The sequence below is a fragment of the Vespula pensylvanica genome, chromosome 5 (genome assembly GCF_014466175.1).
Source record: "Vespula pensylvanica isolate Volc-1 chromosome 5, ASM1446617v1, whole genome shotgun sequence".
Classification (NCBI taxonomy): domain Eukaryota; kingdom Metazoa; phylum Arthropoda; class Insecta; order Hymenoptera; family Vespidae; genus Vespula; species Vespula pensylvanica.
Genome location: NC_057689.1, coordinates 6,159,254 through 6,181,585, shown reverse-complemented (window position 1 = coordinate 6,181,585; position 22,332 = coordinate 6,159,254). Strand labels below are relative to the sequence as shown.

Sequence of the window (22,332 nt, the reverse complement as noted above, 5' to 3'; positions counted from 1 at the left end):
AGGTAGAATGCAAAGTATAACTAGAAATCAAATGATTAATAGGAATTTTCTGAATTACATCGATCTGAAATTAGACGAGGCGATCAAAGTTTTTCAAAGTAATCTCACGATGCGTGATATATGGAAATCGAGGATTACTGGGATCGATAGGATACTTGTCCTTGGGAAGTTTCTTTCGCATGTCCTCCACAAAATGCTTTCATTTGTGACGAATATTCTTCAAGATGGTCGGTTTCGATTATGTCCAGAATTACGTATAATTTCGAATTAAATACAAAAATGTTTTATTAATAAAATTCTTTCCTTTTCTCTTTCTACAGGGTCCAAGGACATCAATTTATTGCCAATATTAGGTTTCAACCACGAGAGTGTGATATCGATAATTTACAAGAAATTACCGTATATTTTATCAACGTTGGTGAACGGCTTGGCAGATAGCAGCATCCAGAATAAAATTTTACAAACATTGAAGAACGACACGAAATTCAATTGCACCGATTTATTCGATTGGTGGTCCGACGTTAGAGTCGGCCTTAGTGTCGAGGAATACACGATATTAGAAAAGTTTACGTGTTACCTCGACTCAGAAAATTTCAACGAGTACGTGAATTTCGCTGCAGTCGAAAGGGAGATATTTCGTATACCAGTCAGTCGTTATCGATTGTATATGTTGACTGTAATCGGTGATATCTATGATTTTGGAAAAGCTATAAGTAAAATACTAAATACTACGATAACTATCGAGAGACCTTTTACTAAACTATACTTCAAGAATGTATTAATGAAGCTGAGGGATTCTCTGGAACACGTCGAATCCACTACATTTAAGGTAAATCAATGAAAATTGACTAAAGTTCAATTCTATTCGATTGAACGCAACAAGTGTTCGTTCTGTATTTTCAGATCGTAGAGTTAAATACTATATGGACAAACCACAAGCTGATCATCGAAGGTATTTCCGAAGCTTTGCTTAATATTGCCGAAGCTTTGGAGAGTTTGGAAATAAAGGACGATGAAATGTATATCTGGCAAGCGGTGAAAAGTGGTGATGTTCAACAGTTGTTGAAAATTATGGAAGCTTCGCCTGAGGAAACGATAGCATTAACTGCCAGACTCTTAACGCTAGACAAAAACACTTCTCGAGTTATGCCTTTCAAAAATATTAGAGCGACGTTTTGTGATCCTCATTTAATTTCTGATTACTGGACCATTAAAAATAGAAATTATTTTATAATGAAAGTTTGCACTTTCGATCCGTATCAAGTATTGAAATCTATTACCAGCACCGAGTTTTATGTAAGACATTTTACTAATATACTATATAACGCTTGATTTTTTTTAATACTATAGATGCAACGTTTATTCTTTTCCAGGAAGCTGTCGAAGGAAAATCAGACGTTATTATAAAATCAACACCTTTACCTTTATCGTTGATGAAATTATTGGACGCAGCAATAAAGATCATATCCTCGAGCGATAATATAATCGTTAGATCGAACATCTTTAATTCGACAACCTGGAGGAATTTATCGTTGGACACGTGGGGTCTTATAAAAAATGCTGAAGCTTCATGGATTTACGAAAATATAAAACTTGAAAGGCCCCCTGAGGAGTTAGACGAATTGTCGAATCCATTTATTGCGCATAGTTATCCGTACGTAAAGGTTATAAGATTGGTACGATTGCTAAACTTCTTAGCAGACCTTCTGTCGGGTGGTGACATTTGGCAGAAGCTACGGAATGTCTACGAGAATACGAAAGTCAAACCAATCTTGACACTGATCGAAGACATGCCCAATCTCGTTGTCACCGTTGTAGACACATTCCTCACTTCAGAAAGATTAAATGACTTTGTAGAAAAACTTTTCTTCGGTCAAGTAAATCCTTGTGACATCGACAGGTATTTGATACCACCAAGCTTTGTAAGAAAAAAGGGTCTTCTTTCGAGCATCACTAACTTTTGCCAAAACGTCCTTGCGAACGATAAATTCCCCACGGTTTTGGACTTTTTATCGCTCGGCGTGGATAACGTGGTACGTTATTTATCTATAAAAAAAACAAATATCATTGTCTTTGTACCGATGAAATGTATTTTTAATCCTGTAAAAAACCTTCTTCAATGCTTTTAAGAAAGATCTCGAGATATAGTCTCACAGTTTGTGTTTCTTTCAGAGAAACTTTGTTACGAACAGTGATACGGAAAAACATTGGAATGCAAGTTATTTTGTCGACGAAGTTAATAGTTTGGTATTTACTTTAACTCGCGTGAGTTTGGAAGGTTACAAGAATCCAAAGGTTCCAACTTGGTGGACGTCTTTCGAGGAGGGTACTCTCAAAGACTTTTCTTTGCAATACAAAAAGAAGGTAAAGCGTTTAAAAGGAATTTCTCCAAAGGGCAACGAACTTTGTCATTAATTCGAGAGATTTGTTTTAGGACTTGCGAACGTTGGCTCATTCGGTCGTGAATAAATTAGGAAGTTTAGTTAAAAATCTTGTGAAAACATCATCTACTGCCAAGCAAGTCATTCAATATTATCTTTAATCAATATTTTGTTTCGTGTAAGTTTTGTTGTCAATTAATGTATAAGTTTTTTATTTCAGAGAGTGTTCATGGTGCAGCACGCTTATGATCGACATCATAAACTCACAGCTATCTCGACATGCGCTTTATGCGCAACTTATCTGTGATATGAATAAATTAAACAATTCCGAAATTCACAATCGACTAATCCACGAATTTTATTGGAACAAAACCGCGAGCATGGTGGGTGTTAAAAATAATCGATCTTTCGAAATACATATATACACGTAGGATAAATAATTTTTCATTTCGTTGCAGATCGAAAATTACAAATATTTAAACAATCAGAGGACATTAAATGAATATATAACTAGTATCGAGGCAACCTTTCACTATATCGCAGACATCGTTGTTGATTTTCAAAATGAAACATACAAGGAAAGAATCAACCATTGTTTTCACGAGTTCATCGGAGAACCAGCGTTCTCGAGACCTGGCTTGTAATAATATCTTCTTTTTCTCTTCTATTTTTTTTCTTTTTTTTTTGTGCACTAATTAATAATAATTGCAAAGGAATACAAATATATTATTTACGTTTCAAGATACATAACATTTGTTACTGGCACGTTGGATATGCTACAAAGGAATACCCATTTGATTGATATTGCTAGATATCATGAGAATATAATTAATTTGACGAATCTTGCTGAAAAAAATGTGCCTATTTGGAAGCCATTAAAGGAAGTCGTGAAGAAGTCCGATGTAGAACTCGTTGACAGTTTCCTACCGAATGCGACGATTAACGTGAATGCTATATTGAATGACAGAAATCATTCTTTATGTCGAACTATTTTCGAGTGTAAAAATGCGAGCGTTTTCTATCGATTCTTAAGCTCGAAGAGGGCTGGCAAAGTTCTACGATACGATCCCAAAGCAGCCAAGTATCCGTCGGTAATGGACATTTCCGATCGATTAGCGAAGAGCTTAGATCTGTCTTTCATAAGACAGAAAATAATACATTGGCGTCAAGACGCATCGTGGGATCTGATATGGTTGAAACAGATCTTACGTCATTTAAGTGTTGTCCTCGCTGAGGGTGGTAATCTCTTGGACGTTGCCTTCAAGATAGATTTCAAGGATGTTTCCAACGTTCTCGGTATGCCCGACATCGTAGATGGTATGGTTAATCTTCTGAAGGACAAGACCATCGATAAAATATTTTCGGGGTAATGAGACGGAAGTCTCGATCGAAATATTTTTCCTATAGTCTATTTCTTTTTTCTCTTATAATCGTACCATTGTTACAGAATGTACGAGGTTCTGGAGGACGTAGAACCGTTTCTGAAGGATCAAAATTTGATCAAAGATTTATATAACGTGATGGTTTCTCTGGAGTCGATGGAAATTTTTAAAAACTTGGGTTTATTGAACGTTAAATGTACGTTTACAATGTTTCCATTTTCGTGAGATTATTTTGTCTTATTACTTTTCAATTGTATTAATTTATTTTTTTTTCACTTCTTCCTTTTAGATGTCATCAGCGATATGTTCGATAATTGGGATACAGTGAGAACTTATTTAATCAATAAGATAAGTATATCGAAGGAGGTGGCATCGATTTTGAGTCAGGCTAAAATCGACATGATATCGGTTTTCATGAAGGAAAAACGAGCATTGAGTTTGAAGGATACGATCTGTTCGCCATCTAAGTTGGGAGATATGTTGAACGTTGAACATACTAATATAACAATAGATGAAGTTAGCACGGTTCTTTGTACCTTGAACAATACGCAAACGCAAAATATCGCCATCACTTTAATTAAGAATTTAAATTTCGACTATATTCTCAAAACCGTAAGTACTGATAACGAAGTTTAAACTAACATAATTTCAAAGTAGCTGTAAGTATAATAACAAGAGTCTTGTTTATAGTTATTAAGCGCAAATGTAAAGAACATCATGGCAAACGCGAATTTAACGGAAGCCGAAGGAAAATTGGTGTTGGATAATTTAGGAGTCGTTTCCGAATTAATTCCATTTTTTAAGGATAAATTTTCAGAGAACTTAATTTCTGCTGAGAGTTTACAATCCAAAGACGAATCCGATGCTGAAGAAATGATGTCGAGTGAGTTCTATTGTTATAAATTTCACAAAGATGAGACAAGAAGCATTTATAATATTTAATTATTGTTATTATTATAGGTTCGGAGTTTCTTACGGACTCGAGCAAAATGCTTTGCGGTAAAATGGTAATAGACAACAACAATAGATTTTACAAAATGATTGCAAGTATTCAAGACAATACGAAGCAAAATGATCAGTTTGAGCTCGATTCCTTACCAAGTAATATACTTATAATTTATATGAATATATGTAAACGATTTAGTCTGATTGCAATTAAAAAAGAAAAAAAGGAAAATAACAATCATCATCGTTGCAGGTGATTTCTGCAGGGACACTTACAAAAGTATGATCAACATGGGTGCTGGAAAGATTATTTGGTCCTATGTTAAACCATTATTACGTGGTCAGATACTTTACGCGCCTGATACTGTCGTGATTAAGAAAGTTATGTCCATCGCGAATGATACCTTCGTACAGATGGATCACTTTAGTCAGCTGATGTATAGTTTCGTGGAGACACTTAAATCATTGGCAAGCCTTTCGGAAATGAGTGATAGTCTCAACGAATTGCAGGATATTATGACGTCGAAAATTATGCGAATAGCTATCAAGAGTTTCGGCGTTGGAAACTTTGAAGGTAAGAAGGATTACATAGTTATTATATACTTAATAAAATTATCGAAGATAATTTCGAAGGTTGTGGTTTTGTTTTAATTTCTAACACGAATATTTGCAGGTGATTTTTCGAACTTTAATTTCGGTGAGATAGCATGGAGATTAAAAAGATCGAAGAAACTGATTACTATGGTAGAAATGCTGAATAATCTGATGGATTGCGTATTAATCGATCGAATGAAAGGATTTTCAACGGAAGAAGAACTTCAAACGTACGCTCGTTCTCTCATGGAGACGAACGAGTTCTTAGCAGGAATCGTCTTTTTGGAAAAGGAAACGGAAAGGTCTAAAAGATCATTGGATTACGGATTACCGGATAATGTCACGTACAAGATTCGTATGGACGTAGATTATGTTCCGTCAACTATAAGATTAAAGAATCAATTTTGGATCCCTGGACCCGAAAGCAGCTTTATAGAGGATCTTAGATATCTTCGAGGTTTCATACAGCTTCAAGATGCCATCGATCGCGCAATCATTAAAGTGAAGTCTCAAAAAGAACAAAATTGGAAGACGTTCACGCAACAAATGCCTTATCCTTGTTGGAAGCATGTACCGTGAGTGATCCATAACATTTCGTTATTAATTATTATTAAAGTAAATAGATAGCAAAAAGATTTCGGAAAGAGTAAGATGAAAAATTGAATTTTAGCTTTCAAACGACTCTTTACGAGTCTCAAGGCCTTCAAGTATGCTTCTTTTTCGCTCTTATGATGTGCGTTGGATCGATCGTTCGACATATCGTTTGGGAAAGAGAATCTAGGAATTCTATGGTACGAAAGAAAAAAATCAATTATCGCTTGGATTACATTGATAAAATTTATTTATTTTTCTTTTTTGTTTTTTAAGGTGATGAGTGTTATGGGACTGAAGCCTTGGCGAAATACTTTTGCTTGGTACATAACTTCCTTCATCGAGCTATCAATCGTGATACTTTGTATCAGCTTGATTCTTTTGGCTGGAAAAATTCTTCCAAGATCTAATCCTATGCTAGTTCTAATTCTTCTCTTCGATTATGTATTTTCCATCGTAACGTTCTGGTAAATTATTTTCCTTACTTGTCGAACAAATCTTGAAGAATTTTTATCGATTAATTCGTTTATTCATTTTTCTTTTGATTATTTAGTTACATGATATCGACGATGTTCAGTTCAGCGAGTCTTTCTGCCATTACGACAGTAGTCATGTTCTTATTAACTTACATGCCATACATCATCGTTATCGCTATGGAAGCTGTTTTTGGCTTGGGTTATAAATTATTAATTGTAAGTAATTTTTTCAAAAGTACATACACTTTCTATCATTCATACAACTGTTGAATTTTTTTTCTTTTTTCTAGTGTCTTAGTATGTCGACTAGTTTCTGTTATGGTTGTCTTTACATTGTTCGCAAAGAAGTACAAGGTACTGGTCTTACATGGAAAAATATGTGGGAAGAATCCAGTCCTGGTGATCCAATGTCTATGGCTTTAATTCTTTTTATGATAGCTCTTGATGGTTGCATTTACGCTTTAATTGGTTACTTCATCACGAAGTACACCAATTCAGGTAACTTTGATATTTTCAAACATAGATATACATATAGTATAATACATACATATATACGTAATAACAAAAGCATATTAGAAAGAGCAAATTATTAGCACTATAACTATAATAATTCATGTTCTGGGTGAAGGTACTATTATTGGTGAATACGGAAACTATTACTCTTTATCTCATCAAGTAAATATTTCTCAAGTATGCAAACTTTTTAGCATCTATCTATCTATCTCGTTGAGAGACTGTGCTAATATTCGAAATTAACTTTATATATATATATATATATATATATATATATATATATACACATGTTAGTACAATTCTTAATACACTCTTTATCTTTCAGAATTTCAGAACATGATCTCTAATAACATTCTTTATGGTGAAGGTCAACTTAAATAAGAATTTACATGCTTGTGTTTTACATATTCCATTTTTATACAGTAATATTCTACATTTATTACTACTATCGGTATAAAATCAACTCGTGCTTGTAAAAGGCAATTAAAACGAATTAGTTTAACGTTGTTCGCGATCTTTCATACATTCATATAACAGGTAGATAATAGAGAAATATATTCCATGTTTCTTTTCTATTTTTTATTTTTTTCCTATTTTATTTCTTTTTTTTTTTATAAAGAAACATACTCTCTCGTTGTAAATAATTAAATTCCATCGAATTTTTATTCGATTTTTTTCGTAGTTACATTTATGTGAAAAATAATAATTCTATGATTTAAAAAAAAATCCTCGGTAGATTTATGCAGAAACAGTAAAGACTATACTACCTCTAATATAGCTCTAGACTATCTTAGAGAGAAAGAGAGAAAGAGAGAGAGAGAGAGAGAGAGAGAGAGAAAGAGAGTTGCTTAAAAAAGATATATTTTTAATGGTCTCGTAATCAAAAGGATAATGCTTTCTAGCGTTGGTAATGTAAATTTTCTCGTAAAGTTGTAGCTGTAGCGAATGTACAAATGGGAATGTGTAGGGTCCTATATAAGGGTCCAATAAAGAAGAACGAAATATTACTAAGAAATTAGTTCGGTCATACGGTTGTAACGCTTAATAGGATTATTCGTCCTGCAATTGGTAGATTTTTTGAAATATATTACAATGCGAGTAATACACGTTCTCGCGTAATTACATTTACATAATTAACGAGGGGAAAGAGCTCATTCACATTATTCCTAACGCACGTTCTGTTTTCGTGTAGTTTTCGTTAATGCAGAAATAAATATTAACGGGCATAGAATTCATTAATAGTTAATAAGAATACATTAGGATCGGTTGAAACGTGTTATTCATTCTTTTTTCTGTTTTCCCTTTTTTTCTTTTAAGAGGTCTTAAAAAGTTCGCGAGAAAATAGAAGGAAAAGAAAAAAACGTACTTTAAGTAAACGAAAGGGGAAAGGAGAGAGAAAAGAGATCGCCAAGGAGACGAGAGAAGTTTCTTATCTTGTTTTCTTTTCTTTTCGTTTATTTATTTATTTTTTCTTTTTCTTCTTTTTTCTTTTCTTTTTTTTTGGAATGGCCGAGCATTACCGATAATTTTCCAGGCAGGGACTTTCTTGGTTTGAGGTCCCGTAGTTTATGGTGGGCCAACACACGTTCTCTCTATGGCAGGCCCAGTTACCTCACCTTCGTCAACAACCTCTATTTCACTAACGACGTTCTGCACCTTTCAACCACTTATCAAGGTATCGCACTCTCGCAGCTTGCGGACGCACACGAGCCGCAAGCGGATATCTTGCTTGTCCTCGTATTTCCGAGGGACCTTCATTTGCATTCCGTGTCAAAGAGAGTAAGAGAGTAAGAGAGGGAGAGAGGGAGAACGAAGAAGAGGAATATGCACCGATCGTTCGTTACTCGAGTAACGATCTGTTGGTTACTATATATGCACAATTCAAAATTTATTACCTTAACTAACATTGAATAGAAAACGATTAGAGTTTGTTCTCTCTTGTTCGTTCTTTCTATCGTTCGCATGTTTCAATATATTCATCCATGTTATTTCCATTATTGTTTAAAAAATTGTATTCATGTTTTTGCTTTTTCCTTTCTTTTTTCTTGTTTTTCATCTTTTCTTGTTGTTTCAAGCAAATTTGAGATTTAACTTTGTGTGTATAGCATGTTAGTGTCAATCGTGCATGCCAATTGAAATACATATGTACCTATGTATTGATTATTTGTTTGAGCGTCGCTTTTTATCGATGCATCGTGTTTCTGTGTATTTTCTTTTTTTTTTAATTTTTTTATTTTGTGTCTCAAGCATTGCTTACAATTCAGCGCTTTCTGTTGATTTTCTTCTATGCGTTTTCCGAAACGTGGAATAACAGCTAAGTATCTCGAACGCTGATTGAGATTGTATTTGTTTTGCATGTCGACGATGTCCCGAAAGAGTTTTATTAGATTTAATTTGAAAAATTATAATATTATCGTGGATGAAATTTTATCTCAACAATTGCATCCATGATAGCCTTTAACGATTAATGAAAATATAAAAGAAATCGATGATTGTTTTTCCAAATCGATATAGAGGACGATTCAGACATAAGTAGTTTGACGGTGAACGAGAAACAAATTGGCGTGAGATTCGACAACGTTCGTAAAGTTTATAACACAGACATGGGAGAAATCATCGCCGTTGATGATTTCACTTTGAAGCTTTGCGAAGGTGAAGTGACCAGCCTTCTTGGAAGAAACGGAGCCGGGAAAACAACGATCATGTAGGCAAATTTCTTTTTCTTTTATAATGTATTAATTATTTTAAATAACGTTTATTTTTTTTCTTTATTGTCAATGATAAAGAAAAAAAGAAAGAAAGAAAAAGGAAAGTTCTTTTATATGGGTAGAATAATCGATTCGATTAACATGATCAGCGAAGGGAAGTATTACGGGAGATTGGTTCCTCGAATCGTACGCTTTCATTTCAGCAAGATGCTGACGGGTATGGTCGCTCCGACCAACGGTGAAATATGTTTGAATGGTGAAGAGGGTTGTAAGCCAGACATAGGGGTGTGCCCTCAGGATAACGTGCTCATCGGCACTTTGACGCCAAGGGAGCATATGATCTTCTATTCGAAGCTCAAGGGTCAGAAAGACAACGTGAATATGGAAAAAAATGTTAACGAGTAAGCGTGAATTATTATTCGTATTGATCTCACGTTGAAAACAATTCTTTTATATATGAATTACTTCAAATCGATTCAATTTTTTTAACATGATTAAATATAATATAAATAATAAAAGAGACAGTAATTTAAATATCGTCGAAAGAAATCTTTGAACATTTTCAATTTCATTTGGATCATTCAAATTCCGATGTTCTTGTTTTAAGTTTCTTTTTATTCTTTTACTTTTTTTCAGTTTTTAGATAATAATGACAATAATTATTCTTTATTTCTAGCATGCTAAGTTCGTTAGAATTAGGTCGACAAGAGCACGAGCCGGTGTATCGTTTATCAGGCGGTACAAAGCGTCGACTTTGCGTAGCCCTAGCCTTCTTAGGGTCACCAAAATTGGTGATCCTCGACGAGCCAGGTGCAGGAGTGGATCCTGCAGCCAGAAGAAGAATTTGGCGACTTATCGATCAACATCGAGTAGGTAGGACAGTTCTTCTGTCTACTCATCATTTGGACGAGGCTGACATGTTAAGCGACACAGTTGTTGTCATGCACAAAGGAAAGATCCTTTGCACCGGGTCACCGTTGACTTTGAAAGTGAATCATGGCAAAGGTTACAGATTGAATGTTTCTTATCCACCAACCAATGTGTCTAGTGGTTCCATCGAGAACAAGAGCTTGGAGACACTTCGAAACATCATCGAAGGCATCGTGCCTAACTGTAACATTAATGAAACCTCTGAAACCGAAGTCATCGTTACTCTACCATTACAAGGAAAACATGGAGATAATAACGAGTAAGTTTTCTTTTTATTTCTTTTTTTCTGATTCGAAAAGGTACGATTCATCGTTAAATTTATCGAACGTTTTCTTTTCGATTTATAGCATAGGTCAAGTCGCAAAGGCACTCGAAGATAATCAGAAACTTTTAGGATTCATGCATTTCTCTTTGGAATGTGACACTCTCGAAAGAGTCTTTTTAGATTTATGTGCTCGTGCCGATAATAACTCAATGTTGAATGGAACCAACCTGAACAATGCTGACAAAGTGAATCATATCGGTTAGTATTTATCGAGTAAAAGTTATTGCTATGAATCATGAAATTACTTGGTTTCCCTTCGACTCGATATCACGACGAAATCAACTTAATAAGGTTTTATTTGTCCCCACAAGGATTGTCCATGTCGAACGATGGGATTGATCTGATAGATTTAGAACCCTCGCCAAAGCCTACAGCGTTCAGACAAGCAAAGGCTTTATTGAAAAAGCGACTATGGCATTTCGCAAAGGATTGGAGATCGCCATTGGCCACCCTCATTTTACCGACCGTCTTCGTTGCCGTGGCGATGGGCTTCTCTCTAATAAGACCACCATCCGAGGACGAGCCACCATTGGCACTTAACCCGAGGCTTTACGATATCCATCCAACTTACTTCTACAGGTATATTACATTATATACTTGTATGTGTAATATATATTCAACTTTACAATCTTTCTGCCGAAATGAATATTTTACGATAGCTCCAAATTATTCATGATATTGCTAATCGAACGTTATGTCATTTTCAGTATCGATAACAGCAACGATCCATTTTTGCAACACGTGTCCCTTCAATTACACGATAGATTTGGGGACGACTATGCCGGTGCTTGGCAAACTTTACCGAACGTAAGAGAAATCATTGTACGTCGCGAAGCAAGTTTACGTCGTCGTTATATAAAAATTATTTTAGGATACTGGGACGTGCGAATGCGTGGACGGTCAACAAACTTGTCAAGGTGTGTCCCAAGCGGTAGAAGGACTTCTGCAAACTTTACCTGGTCGACCTACTCTTGACTGGATTGTTTCAACTCATCAAGAATACATTGAGAGAAGGTAGATACATCTTAGAGAGAATAGTTTCCGTGTATCTCAAATTCATTTGATTCGATAACGTTCCATGATTTCAACACAGATACGGTGGATGGTCACTTTCACATTGGAAGGACGATCCCCTTTTCGTCGTTTGGTATAACAATAAAGGTCATCACTCGATGCCGTCCTATCTTAACGCCCTCAACGAAGCGATACTTCGTGCTTCAGGAGTCAACGGACATTTAACGACCCTGAACCATCCGTTGAAGCTTTCCAGGGACCAATTGAATCGAACCACATTGTGAGTTGTCGATATATAGCGATTGAAATAGCTTTAGACGTTTACGCGAGAACTAAAAGGAAGCTAAACGCTAACCATCCATTTCTCTAATATTTGCATTTTCTCGGATCTTCGATTAAATTAAGATCGTGTGATATTCAAAGACGAATTTCATTCATGCTCGAATAGCTCTTAAAAGGTTTCATCGATAGATGAATTGAAATTTGTTCTGGTACGAATGTTACGTCTTTTCATGAATTCGGTATACTTAAGAGCTCTAAAACGAGAGAAGAGAACTCTTTGCTCGTACGTGTTACCTGGTTCGTTTACTTTTAATTAACGTTCCATATGATTCCGTCTACACGCGGATAACTCGTTTCGCGCTTTCACAAGCTTCTCCTTTTTCTTCCTCTTTCTCTCTCTTTCTCTATTTTTCTCTTTCTCTCTCTTCGACAGCAAGCTTTCCTCGTGATCCGATTAACGATTCTACGTAGATTCGTAACTCCTCGTGAATACTAATGATATCCCAGCAGCGACGTGTATACTCTCGTATCTAAGCTTCTTTGATCGTAGAGAAATTTTGTGCTTTTATATTTCTTTCCTTTTTTTCTTTTTCTTTTCCAATGATCGAAAAGCTCTTTTTTGTGCTTACGTTCATGGGAATTATCTCGAAGAAGATGAAAAGATTATATGAACAAATCTTTAAAAAAAAAACATAAAGAAAATTGATTTGTTATATTTATCTTATAGATTGCAACGCGTCGCCGACGTTGGCATTGCCTTAGTTCTTTTAATCGCATTTAATCTGGTTGGTGCACAAGGAACGAAGGAATTAGTTAGAGAAAGACTCTCGGAAGAAAAAAGAATACTTTATCTGGCTGGAGTTCACCCGGTGACTTACTGGACGGCGGCCTTGATCTGGGATTTTCTAGTAAGATACATTATCAAGTTAAGATTTAAAGAGCCTTAAAGAGGATCTCTCGTGAATGGCTTTACGCTTTTAAGTGGTTTTAAGAAATAACCAGGAGAAATTTTTACGTGAAAGTTCAATAGTTCTTTATTTAAAAAAGAAAAGTACACGTACAAAAGCTTCGTAAAAATTTTTCGAGTATAACATAATCTTCTAATCTTCCAATCATAAATCTTCTTTCCACAGATTTTTGGATGCTCCATTTGTTTGGCTGTCGTAGTTTTTGAAATATTTGGATTGTCCACTTACGTTTCGAAAGATAATTTAGCCGGTGTCTGTTTATTACTCTTCCTCTTCGCGTAAGTATATCGTGTGAACTATAAGTAAATCGTTGAGATTTCTCGAATTCTATCGAGCATGTTCTCTTCAGTTGGGCTGCCATTCCGTTCTCCCACTTAGCCGAGAAGGCATTCGACGATTCCAGCTTGTCCAACATGGTTCTCTTTTGTGTGAACACCTTCATAGGTGTGAGCTCTCTCGCCACTATTTTGGTGATCGATATTCTTGGGAAGACTCAAGCAGCTGCCGATGCCAGAAACGTTCTTCATCGAATTCTCATGATCTTCCCACAATACGTCCTTGGCGATGCTCTCGTAGAATTATCCAAGAATGACATCACTGCCGAACTCTTGAAGAAGTTCCATATGGATACTTACAAGTCACCATTGGGTTGGGATCTTCTAGGCGTTCATTACATTTTTCTTGTGATTATCGGTGCTCTATTGTTCCTAATAAATCTCATTATTGAATGCCGACTCTTGCCGAATTTCCGAAAGCAGAACGTAAATTACGAAGTCGTAGAAGAGGATGAGGATGTAATCAATGAAAGGACGAGGGTCGAAAGTGGCATGGCACACGAGGACGTTTTGAAGACGATTAGATTGAGGAAGGAGTATCGAAGCGTTTACGGAACAAACGTTGCTGTTCAGAATTTAAGCTTTGGTGTGCAACCTGGAAAGTGTTTCGGTCTGTTGGGCGTCAATGGAGCCGGAAAGAGCACGACCTTTAAGATGCTCACCACGGAAATTATTGCTACGGCTGGTAGGATTGTCTTAAAGGAAGAGGACATTGGTTCTGGACCTCTTTGTAACGGTGAAGTTGGTTATTGTCCTCAGACCGAGGCCTTGGACGGCTTCTTGACACCGCATCAGTGCTTGACGATACACGCGGAGGTTTGCGGTTTGAAGAACGTTTCTAAGGTAAAAGAGAAAAAATGTTCATTGCTTTTTTTTTTTTTTTTTTTAACGTAATTACGATGACGTTATCTTTAGTATAATCATAACTTTAACGTTATATTTTTATTGTGATTAGGTAGTCGAAAGTACGTTGCAAAAGCTCGATCTTCTTAAGTACGCTCATCAAAGGGTGAACAGTCTTAGTGGTGGAAATAAAAGAAAATTGTGTACAGCCGTAGCAGTGATGGCCCCAGTTTCCGTGATTCTCATGGACGAGCCAACGAGGTAACTTTAAAAATTTTATAAAATTTGATTTTGTTAAAAGGATGATCCAACACGTACATATGTAAATTTAACAATTTGGATTTTTCAGTGGCATGGATCCAGCGACGAAGGATTTAGTTGGATGTGTGGTTAAACACGTCACGAAAAATCACAGTAGCGTGATATTAACGTCTCACAGTGTCGCTGATTGCGAAAGTTTATGTACCAGAGTGGGAATTCTTGCCAAAGCCGGTCTCAGGTGTATAGGAACACCGCAACATTTGAAGCACAAGTAAAAAGAGCTCTTCCCTCTACTCTCGCAATTACGCTAGGATATCCCAAAAGCATCAAGAACTTTTCTTCCCTATTCTACTTCTTCCTCATTTCGATTTCCTCTTTTTTTCTTCTCTTTAAACGAACCTTCTGCGTCCACCGATGTAATCGTTGAGTACACGAAACAAGAAAGAATTTCATTCATAAGAGTTTCTCATTCGTTCGCTTGTTCGTTCGTTTGTTCGTTCGTAAAACTTGGCTAGTTTTAAAGTTATTGTACGGTTCGCAGTGTATTTGTTCCGATAAAGAGAAAAAGAGATAGATAGATAGAGACAAAGAGAGAGAGAGAGAGAGAGAGAGAGAAAGGGAGAATTCAAGAGGTCCCTCGACACCGAAATGAAATTTACGTTGGCATTCCAAACGCATTTAGGCCTCTTTAGATGCTATACGCAGCTCAACCAGTTTAGTAGACATGCGTGGCTCTCTCTCTGTCTCCCTCCCCATCTCTCTCTATTTCTCCCTCTCTAGAGGAGGATGAGAGGCACTTTAACAGCTATTTGCTCTAATTGAGATACATTACGTACGGAGCGGTGATCTATGCGCGACTGGTCCATTGTAATGCACACACATCGAGTCGGCTAGACCTTTTGGAATAACCTATTGCGCCATAAATATTTAACCATTGCAGTCACCGACGCCTAAGGCGTCTTGTAGAATATTTTCCTCTTTCCTTGGACGGGTCCTATAACCCCTTTCATATTTCTCATCTTTCTCTCATCTGGTTGTTCGCTCTTATCGCCACAGAGTAAAAAAAAATTTACGATAAAATCCTCTATGTACTTTAGCTATCCAACCAGAAAATTACAAGCTTCCAAAATGTTTTACGCGTTTCCCTGGTCCCCTTTCTCCATTAGAGCGTTAACAAATTCACGAAAGACCATTACCTTTCAGATTCGGCGAGGGTTACGTTGTTTTCTTGAGGTTCAGCAAACCGACGTTAGTCAGCGATCTCAGGAGAGCCATTGCAAATCATCTTCCACAAGCCGTTGTGTCCTCGAGACAAGCGACTGCAGCACGTTTACTGGTGCCAAAGAGCGAGGAGATGGCACTGAGCAACAGCATCGCCAAAGTGAAGATGCTTGCGGAGGAGCTCAAAGCTACGGACTACACGTTCTCTCAGAGTTCCTTGGATCAGGTCGGTACCTAAAGATGACAAGCTTGAGACGAGTTTCCTCTTTAGAACGGACCCGATCATCTCGATCAAAGTCATTCCTTCTTTTCTTGGTAACTCGGTGTCAGCGAACTCTATAAACGATAAATCCACGATTGATTTCCTCGCACTCAGCAGAAATCTCTTCTCTTTCTCTCTCTCTCTCTCTCTCTCTCTCTCTCTCTCTCTCCTTCTCTCTCTCTCTGTCTCTCTTTCTCTATGGAGTCCGATATGCGCAATATTATCGTGCAATATTCGGAGCTCTTGTCTCCGGCAGATGATGCACTGCCTGTGCATTGCACTTCCTCCTTCAACCAAGACCGATCCCCGCTTTCGTACCACCTATCCTGAGGGATATTAATGGAACCGCCCGGCTCTCAGCTAGCTCGTGGGATAGTCTATGGTTTACAGTCTGCAGCCGAGAACAGCCAGAAACTCGGCTTGGTCCTCTCTCTCTCTCTCTCTCCTTCTCTCTCTCCTTCTCTCCCTCCCTCTCTCTCTCTCTCTCTCTCACACAAATACATTCACTTACGACTATATATGTAACTCTGTCTCTTTCATGTTCTCCTGTCCCTTTCCTAGTCTCACCTAAATGCTTCTAGGATCGTCGTTCTTGTCTCGCGACACTATGCGAGATTCCTCGTTCTCCCTTTCAGCCACTAAAACTGTTGTTAATTAACCGCTTTGCTGAGAGATAATTAATGTGGAAAATGAAGCGTGCCTTTGAAGTCGAGTTTCTCCTGTCACACGTGAAACGAATCTTTGCCACTTGTCAACTCTCCTCCAATAATTTCTTGATTTCGGTCTTTCTCGCTTCATCGCCTAGGAATTTCACAAAGATATTAATTGCGTTATTGGCTTCGAATAATAATAATGATAATAATAATAAAAATTAAAAAAAAATATTAATACGAAAAATAATCGGCAAAAAATAATTGAAATAAAACATAAGCTTGCTTTGTAGCGCGTAAAGATTTATCGCTTCTAATCTATAATCTAATTTTGAAACGGATGATTAGATAGAGATTGGCAATGAATAGATTAGATAGAGATAGAATTAGTCAAAAATAGAAATGTGCGAAGACGATGATATTTTAGTTATCCAAATTGAATATTTTTAATAAATTATATATTATAATGTAGCTGTTACTTTCTCGGCGTAAGAGAGAACTGAGATTAGAAAAGATTGGCTAATAGTTTCTTTCATTCCGTCTTTATTTCTTTTCACCTACAGTTGTATGTGTACGTATTAATCTTTTCTAAAATCCCCGGAGATATTACAATAAGATTCACCCAAAGGATTCGTTAATTCAGTTTATATGTTTATCTATGCATGGAATTCAAACTCCAAGATTAAGACAACCTTACAGATAGTCTCTCACTTTCTCTTCAACCTCCGTACCATTTCCAGGCATCGGTGAGATTCTCTTTCTCTGTTACTCTCATAATAACCAATTTCAAACGCTTTGAGGCTTAATTAAGCGTCATTAATTAAAGTTGTTTGCCCAGGCAACGATTACGACGAGGACGAGGAGCTTCGGTAATTAAATGTCTCTAGGAGTTTTATCCGATTTCACCACTTTGAGGCTTTAATTAGACTTTCTTCTTCGGCCGGTGGAGTTCGTGGACTTCAAAAACGGCGAGCCGAGGCGTCGCGTTCTCTTTGTAATCGGATAGTTTTTACAGTTTTTCTTGACGTTTTCTTTTTTCTCTGTTGCTTTTTTTACTTTTTCAATTCTTTCTTTTTCTTTTCCTCCTCATTAGATTATTCGGCGTTGATCGAATTGATGAAAGAAAGATCATTAGGTCGATTAAGAAGATCTCTCCTTTTAAATTATTACGTTTTATTAAAATTTGTTTCTTCGTTTAAAGCTTGAGAGGAAGAGAGAGAATCTAAGTGCGTTATCCGAATAATCGTGAGATATCCTCTACAGGCCATTTGTGGGCAAAGATCGTAAATCAGACGTCTGATTTTCACGAGAGCAAGATTGCCGGTGTAGATATGTAGATTTTATGGTACCTAAAGTGAGCACGATCTTCTCTTCCACTCTCTTTGAAAATTCCAACGGAAGGATCCTCCGATGGGCGAATTGAGTAGAAAGAACGCTATTGAAACGGATGATCGTTGATTCGTTGAACTAGTGCTAGCTTCCGATAGATCGGTTGGATCGTATTCGTTGAATAAAAATTCAGCATATTCGCCGTTTCGAAGTCGTTTGAATAAAATTTCGACTGGATGAACTATCTCGAGTCCAAGGATTTTTTTTAAACATTATCATTTTATTTTATGTAGTTTGAAATGGATCGTTTACTTGCTTTTATCGGTTAAAATGATCGAGGTAACACGATCGAATGATTCCAAGAACAAATTCGTATATTCTTTTCCTCCCCCTCTCTCTCTCTCTCTCCCTCTTTCTCTCTTCCCATAACTTAACGAGAGATACACTAAAATCCAAAGTTCCTAAAGGGATCTCCATGGAGATTCTTACGTGACCAAAATACTAGGCAGAGGCAAAAACGTGTTCACATCCTCTAATTTCTAAAATCTCTTCGAACGCTTAAAGCCTCTTGGGCGAATATTTCCCAGGACACGTAAGACAACTTTTGGCAAACATTTGACAATGTCAGGATTTAGTCGAGTAACGTAAGTGGAGACACGCGTCATTTAAGAAACGACACAAACATATCTTCCTGTCTCTTCTTCTCTCTCCTTCTTTTTTCCTTTTTACATATAATTTATGTATAATTTTGAAAGAAAGAAGAAGAGAGAGAGAGAGAGAGAGAGAAAGAAATAGATTTTGGATGTTAAAGTTGTTCCACGATTTAAACATCAAGAGGATATATATTCGTACATATCATTTATACGTTTTCATGTAAACCGCGTGGCAAAGTCGGCTCGTTAAAAAAGTTTCGAGATTTTTATGGGAGTCCTCGTAGAGCGGGAGAAAACTCGTTCCTTTCCACTACCATCTCTCTTCTCTCTCTCTCTCTCTCTCTCTCTGTCCTTCCCTCTCCCTCTTCTTTCCTTTTTTTATTCTTTTCTCTCGCTTCTCGTTCTCTCACCCCTGGTATTCACCGTATGGGTGAACGCGTGGGGAATACGATAAACGGCGAGTGCAACGATATAACGACCAAAAGTTTACGCATCGCGCCGTTTCTCGAATTTCACAATCTACACTCGTGTAATAATTGTCAACTCGGAAAACATTATGAGAATGGACGCGAACCGATTTTGCGATGGCCAATTTCTGGTTTTATATCTAAGAGGCCTTTCTTTTAACTCTACTTTTCGAACAAGTTTCTATCGCTAACAATAAAAAGAAAGATAGAAGGAGAAGTATATAGATGAGACTATAAAAATAGGACTTTATCCTTACTTTTCTATTTATTCCTCTGTGATGCAGGTTCTCGTGAATTTCTCGGAGGAACTCGAGGACGAATCTACGATCGATTCTACGAGAAGTGGTTACACCAACGCCTGCTTCAACATGGACATCATTCATATGGATACGCTTTAAGGATGGAACAGAAAATACCATCTAACGTTTCTTTTCTCTCTTATTTTCTTTTTCTTTCTTTCCATCTTTAAAAAATAGCTTTTTATTTCGTGGTCCCTAGCGAATTCGTTTCTTCTTCGTTTCTAAAGAGCGACTTCTCGTAATGATTGCTGTGATAATTCGAAATTTTCATTTTTCTCTTTTCTTTCTTTCTTTTTATTTCTCTTTTCTTTCCTCTCTTTTTTTTTTTACATCTCTTGTTAAAAGGTCACAATTACGGGTCAATAGACGTACCACGAGCAACGACAAATGCCAGGACATTGTTGCTTCACAACTTATCTTCGTCGATTATTTTCAAGAGTCAAATGATTTTTGTATATGCATTTTAGTTCCTATACTGTGTTTCTCTCAGAGTGGTGTTCTTCATGTTTTTCTATGTTCGTTTTTTGTTCTTTTTTGTAATTACAAAACAACTTCAAGTACTTAAGATTTAGATAAAGTATTTCTCCAATAAAAACGATTTGTAAGTATTAAATATGATAGTTTAAAGAATGTTACTTGGAAGTTTGTCTTTCTGTAATTAATTTAATTAGCTTCTAATTATTAGTTAGAAACTAGTTAGCTTTTACTTCTGATTAATTAGATTTAACGTTTGTATGAACAAAATGATGTAATGTCGTACACGTGTGTTTTTCTATGTATCGGATTATTATTATTATTATATTATTATTATTATTGTATTATCATAATTTTTTCTTCTAATTTGTGATCAGAAAGTATTTCATTGGTTCGAAATCAAAGCAATAGGATCGATAGTACACGGAAATAGCGAAACGAATGTGAACGACACGCTCCATTAGTGAATTCTATTGGTCGATCGCTTAAGTATCCGTTTAACTGTAGTGAATGGATCGACGATAAGAGTCTTAAATTGAGATGAAAAGCACCGGTATTACGTTATACGTGTATATGTATGCATACGTTGTATTTATCGAATGTACCCAAATCGTTCGACTTAACTTAAACGAAAATGGAAAACATTCGATTATATTTCTTCCTATCTCGCAGAAGAAGGAATTAAGATTAAGATTAAGAATATTTCCGTTTAACTTTATATTCTAGCTTCTTTCATCTTTTCTTTTAATAGATATGTTCTTTTTTTTGTTTCTCTTTTCTTTTCACTCTCTCTCTCTCTCTCTCTCTCTCTCTCTCTCTCTCTCTCTCTCTCTCTCTCTCTTTTTTCTTTAACGATTTAATCCAAGCAGGAGAAATGCTAAAAACGCATTTCTTATCGTCGCGAAGAATAAGATTTTCAGTCGTCTCCAGACGTCGGAGTAAGTAGCGTGATAGTCCTTTTAAGGAGTACATAGCTAGGGAAAGAAGAGACCGTGATAAAGGACAAATGCCACGAAGGAAATTAAAATAAGAGAGTTGAGTATCTTTCTCTTTTTCTTTCGAGCAAGGTAACCTTCCTATCCAAAAGGGGTAAAAGAATCTTCGCCATTTCATGGCTTTACCTGCGTTTTATCACGTTCCCTTCTTCCTCTACCCATCCCTAAGTCGGAGTTCGTTAAATAGAATTCCCTTCGTTCGAGGTAGCCAACGAAAAATAGATCCGTTTCTAAAGGACGATCTCACGTTTAATCTTCGGATAGGATATTTCGTAAAAATTGGACGATACTTTTTTGTTTGTTTCTTTTCTTTTTTATTTCTTTTCTTCTCTTTTCTTTCGATATCTCTTTACATACGAAACAGAAAATTATTTTCATTGAAGAATTTTTAATAAGCTATTGGGGATAACTTTCGTTGCTTAAATTTGGAGTAAAATTCAATCGGGCAAGGAAAAAATGTACGAGGAGATGTGATATCATGATTGAGGGGGAGAAAAGGAAAAGAGAAAAATCTTTTTCCATCTTGTTCCTCGTTCTCGTTAAACGAGGAACAATAAATTTATCAAATGAGTTCGCACGTTTCTCGTCTGCCCACCTTTTCGTTCCTTCTCATTATTTCTTACAGCCTTACAATTCCTTCCTTTTTCTCATCTTCATCCCTCTTTCTCTTCTCCCTTCTGTCTCTCTCTTTCTTTCTCTCTCTTTCACCTCGTTACCTTTGTTTTATTTATAATGATTATTCGTGGATTTGTCGAGAACACGCAGCAACCAACGATATTACATTACGAGATGTTCCTCATGCCCGATAAAGTCCGAATTAATGTTCGCAAGAGAGATCTTTCTGCTCCCATGGACGACGAAACGTTCGGATTAAATTAATCTTCTGCTCTTCATTCTCTCATTTACACTTGTGCATACAGGATTTATTCTTTCATCTTTTTTTCTTTTCTTTTTTGATCCTTCATATTTTCTCTGTCCGACGCTTAAATACATAACATGTAAATAAATGTATGTACGTTTGCATATCGTTACACAAATACTACACGCATAAGTATTTACAAGTATTATATTTCATTTTCTATCCGATCTTTATAATATCGCACGAAGAGAAATCCAATTTCCTTCTTGAATATGTATTTCTATAAGATCATTCAGAACAAATTTCTGTTATCAGCCTTCGGTATCGTAGTTTTGATCGGTGTCATGAAATAACGTTATAATGCGAGATTTGATCGGATCGTACTGAAATAGGATATTCCGTATCGTTGTTCGAAATTTTGGTTTAAGCGTAAATAGCACCGCATAAACTCACGAAGATGGCTTGTTTCCGACGTGGTCGGTATTTGATTTCAAGTCGGAAAACGAGGAAGTTTGAGAATAATTGGTAGAAACACTAAGAGGATCTTCTAGAGGTTTCGCTTAATTGCCAGAGGA

The 22,332-nt window shown here is 36.4% G+C and overlaps 1 protein-coding gene across 3 annotated transcripts in view; it reads left to right on the top strand.

Moving 5' to 3' along the window:
* Positions 1-21,469, top strand: part of LOC122629549 — a 30,727-nt gene extending 9,258 nt beyond the window's left edge. For 2 of the 3 annotated variants that reach the window (XM_043813084.1, XM_043813086.1), the window contains 35 exons: positions 43-227; positions 321-829; positions 904-1,296; positions 1,374-2,033; positions 2,173-2,364; positions 2,435-2,517; positions 2,602-2,764; positions 2,840-3,021; positions 3,124-3,747; positions 3,829-3,959; positions 4,053-4,375; positions 4,454-4,646; positions 4,724-4,864; positions 4,962-5,282; positions 5,382-5,877; positions 5,973-6,093; positions 6,170-6,360; positions 6,447-6,585; positions 6,660-6,867; positions 8,417-8,557; positions 9,397-9,586; positions 9,794-9,991; positions 10,267-10,779; positions 10,868-11,043; positions 11,157-11,424; positions 11,553-11,652; positions 11,717-11,859; positions 11,939-12,139; positions 12,869-13,049; positions 13,275-13,387; positions 13,459-14,287; positions 14,400-14,548; positions 14,637-14,819; positions 15,752-15,995; positions 19,415-21,469. In XM_043813084.1, the coding sequence (XP_043669019.1) occupies positions 43-227; positions 321-829; positions 904-1,296; positions 1,374-2,033; positions 2,173-2,364; positions 2,435-2,517; positions 2,602-2,764; positions 2,840-3,021; positions 3,124-3,747; positions 3,829-3,959; positions 4,053-4,375; positions 4,454-4,646; positions 4,724-4,864; positions 4,962-5,282; positions 5,382-5,877; positions 5,973-6,093; positions 6,170-6,360; positions 6,447-6,585; positions 6,660-6,867; positions 8,417-8,557; positions 9,397-9,586; positions 9,794-9,991; positions 10,267-10,779; positions 10,868-11,043; positions 11,157-11,424; positions 11,553-11,652; positions 11,717-11,859; positions 11,939-12,139; positions 12,869-13,049; positions 13,275-13,387; positions 13,459-14,287; positions 14,400-14,548; positions 14,637-14,819; positions 15,752-15,995; positions 19,415-19,528 (8,998 nt within the window). In that variant the 3' untranslated portion in view covers positions 19,529-21,469. The remainder of the gene's footprint in view (positions 1-42; positions 228-320; positions 830-903; positions 1,297-1,373; positions 2,034-2,172; positions 2,365-2,434; positions 2,518-2,601; positions 2,765-2,839; positions 3,022-3,123; positions 3,748-3,828; positions 3,960-4,052; positions 4,376-4,453; positions 4,647-4,723; positions 4,865-4,961; positions 5,283-5,381; positions 5,878-5,972; positions 6,094-6,169; positions 6,361-6,446; positions 6,586-6,659; positions 6,868-8,416; positions 8,558-9,396; positions 9,587-9,793; positions 9,992-10,266; positions 10,780-10,867; positions 11,044-11,156; positions 11,425-11,552; positions 11,653-11,716; positions 11,860-11,938; positions 12,140-12,868; positions 13,050-13,274; positions 13,388-13,458; positions 14,288-14,399; positions 14,549-14,636; positions 14,820-15,751; positions 15,996-19,414) is intronic. The other variant, XM_043813085.1, reaches the window with a different exon arrangement.
* Positions 21,470-22,332: the final 863 nt, after the last annotated feature.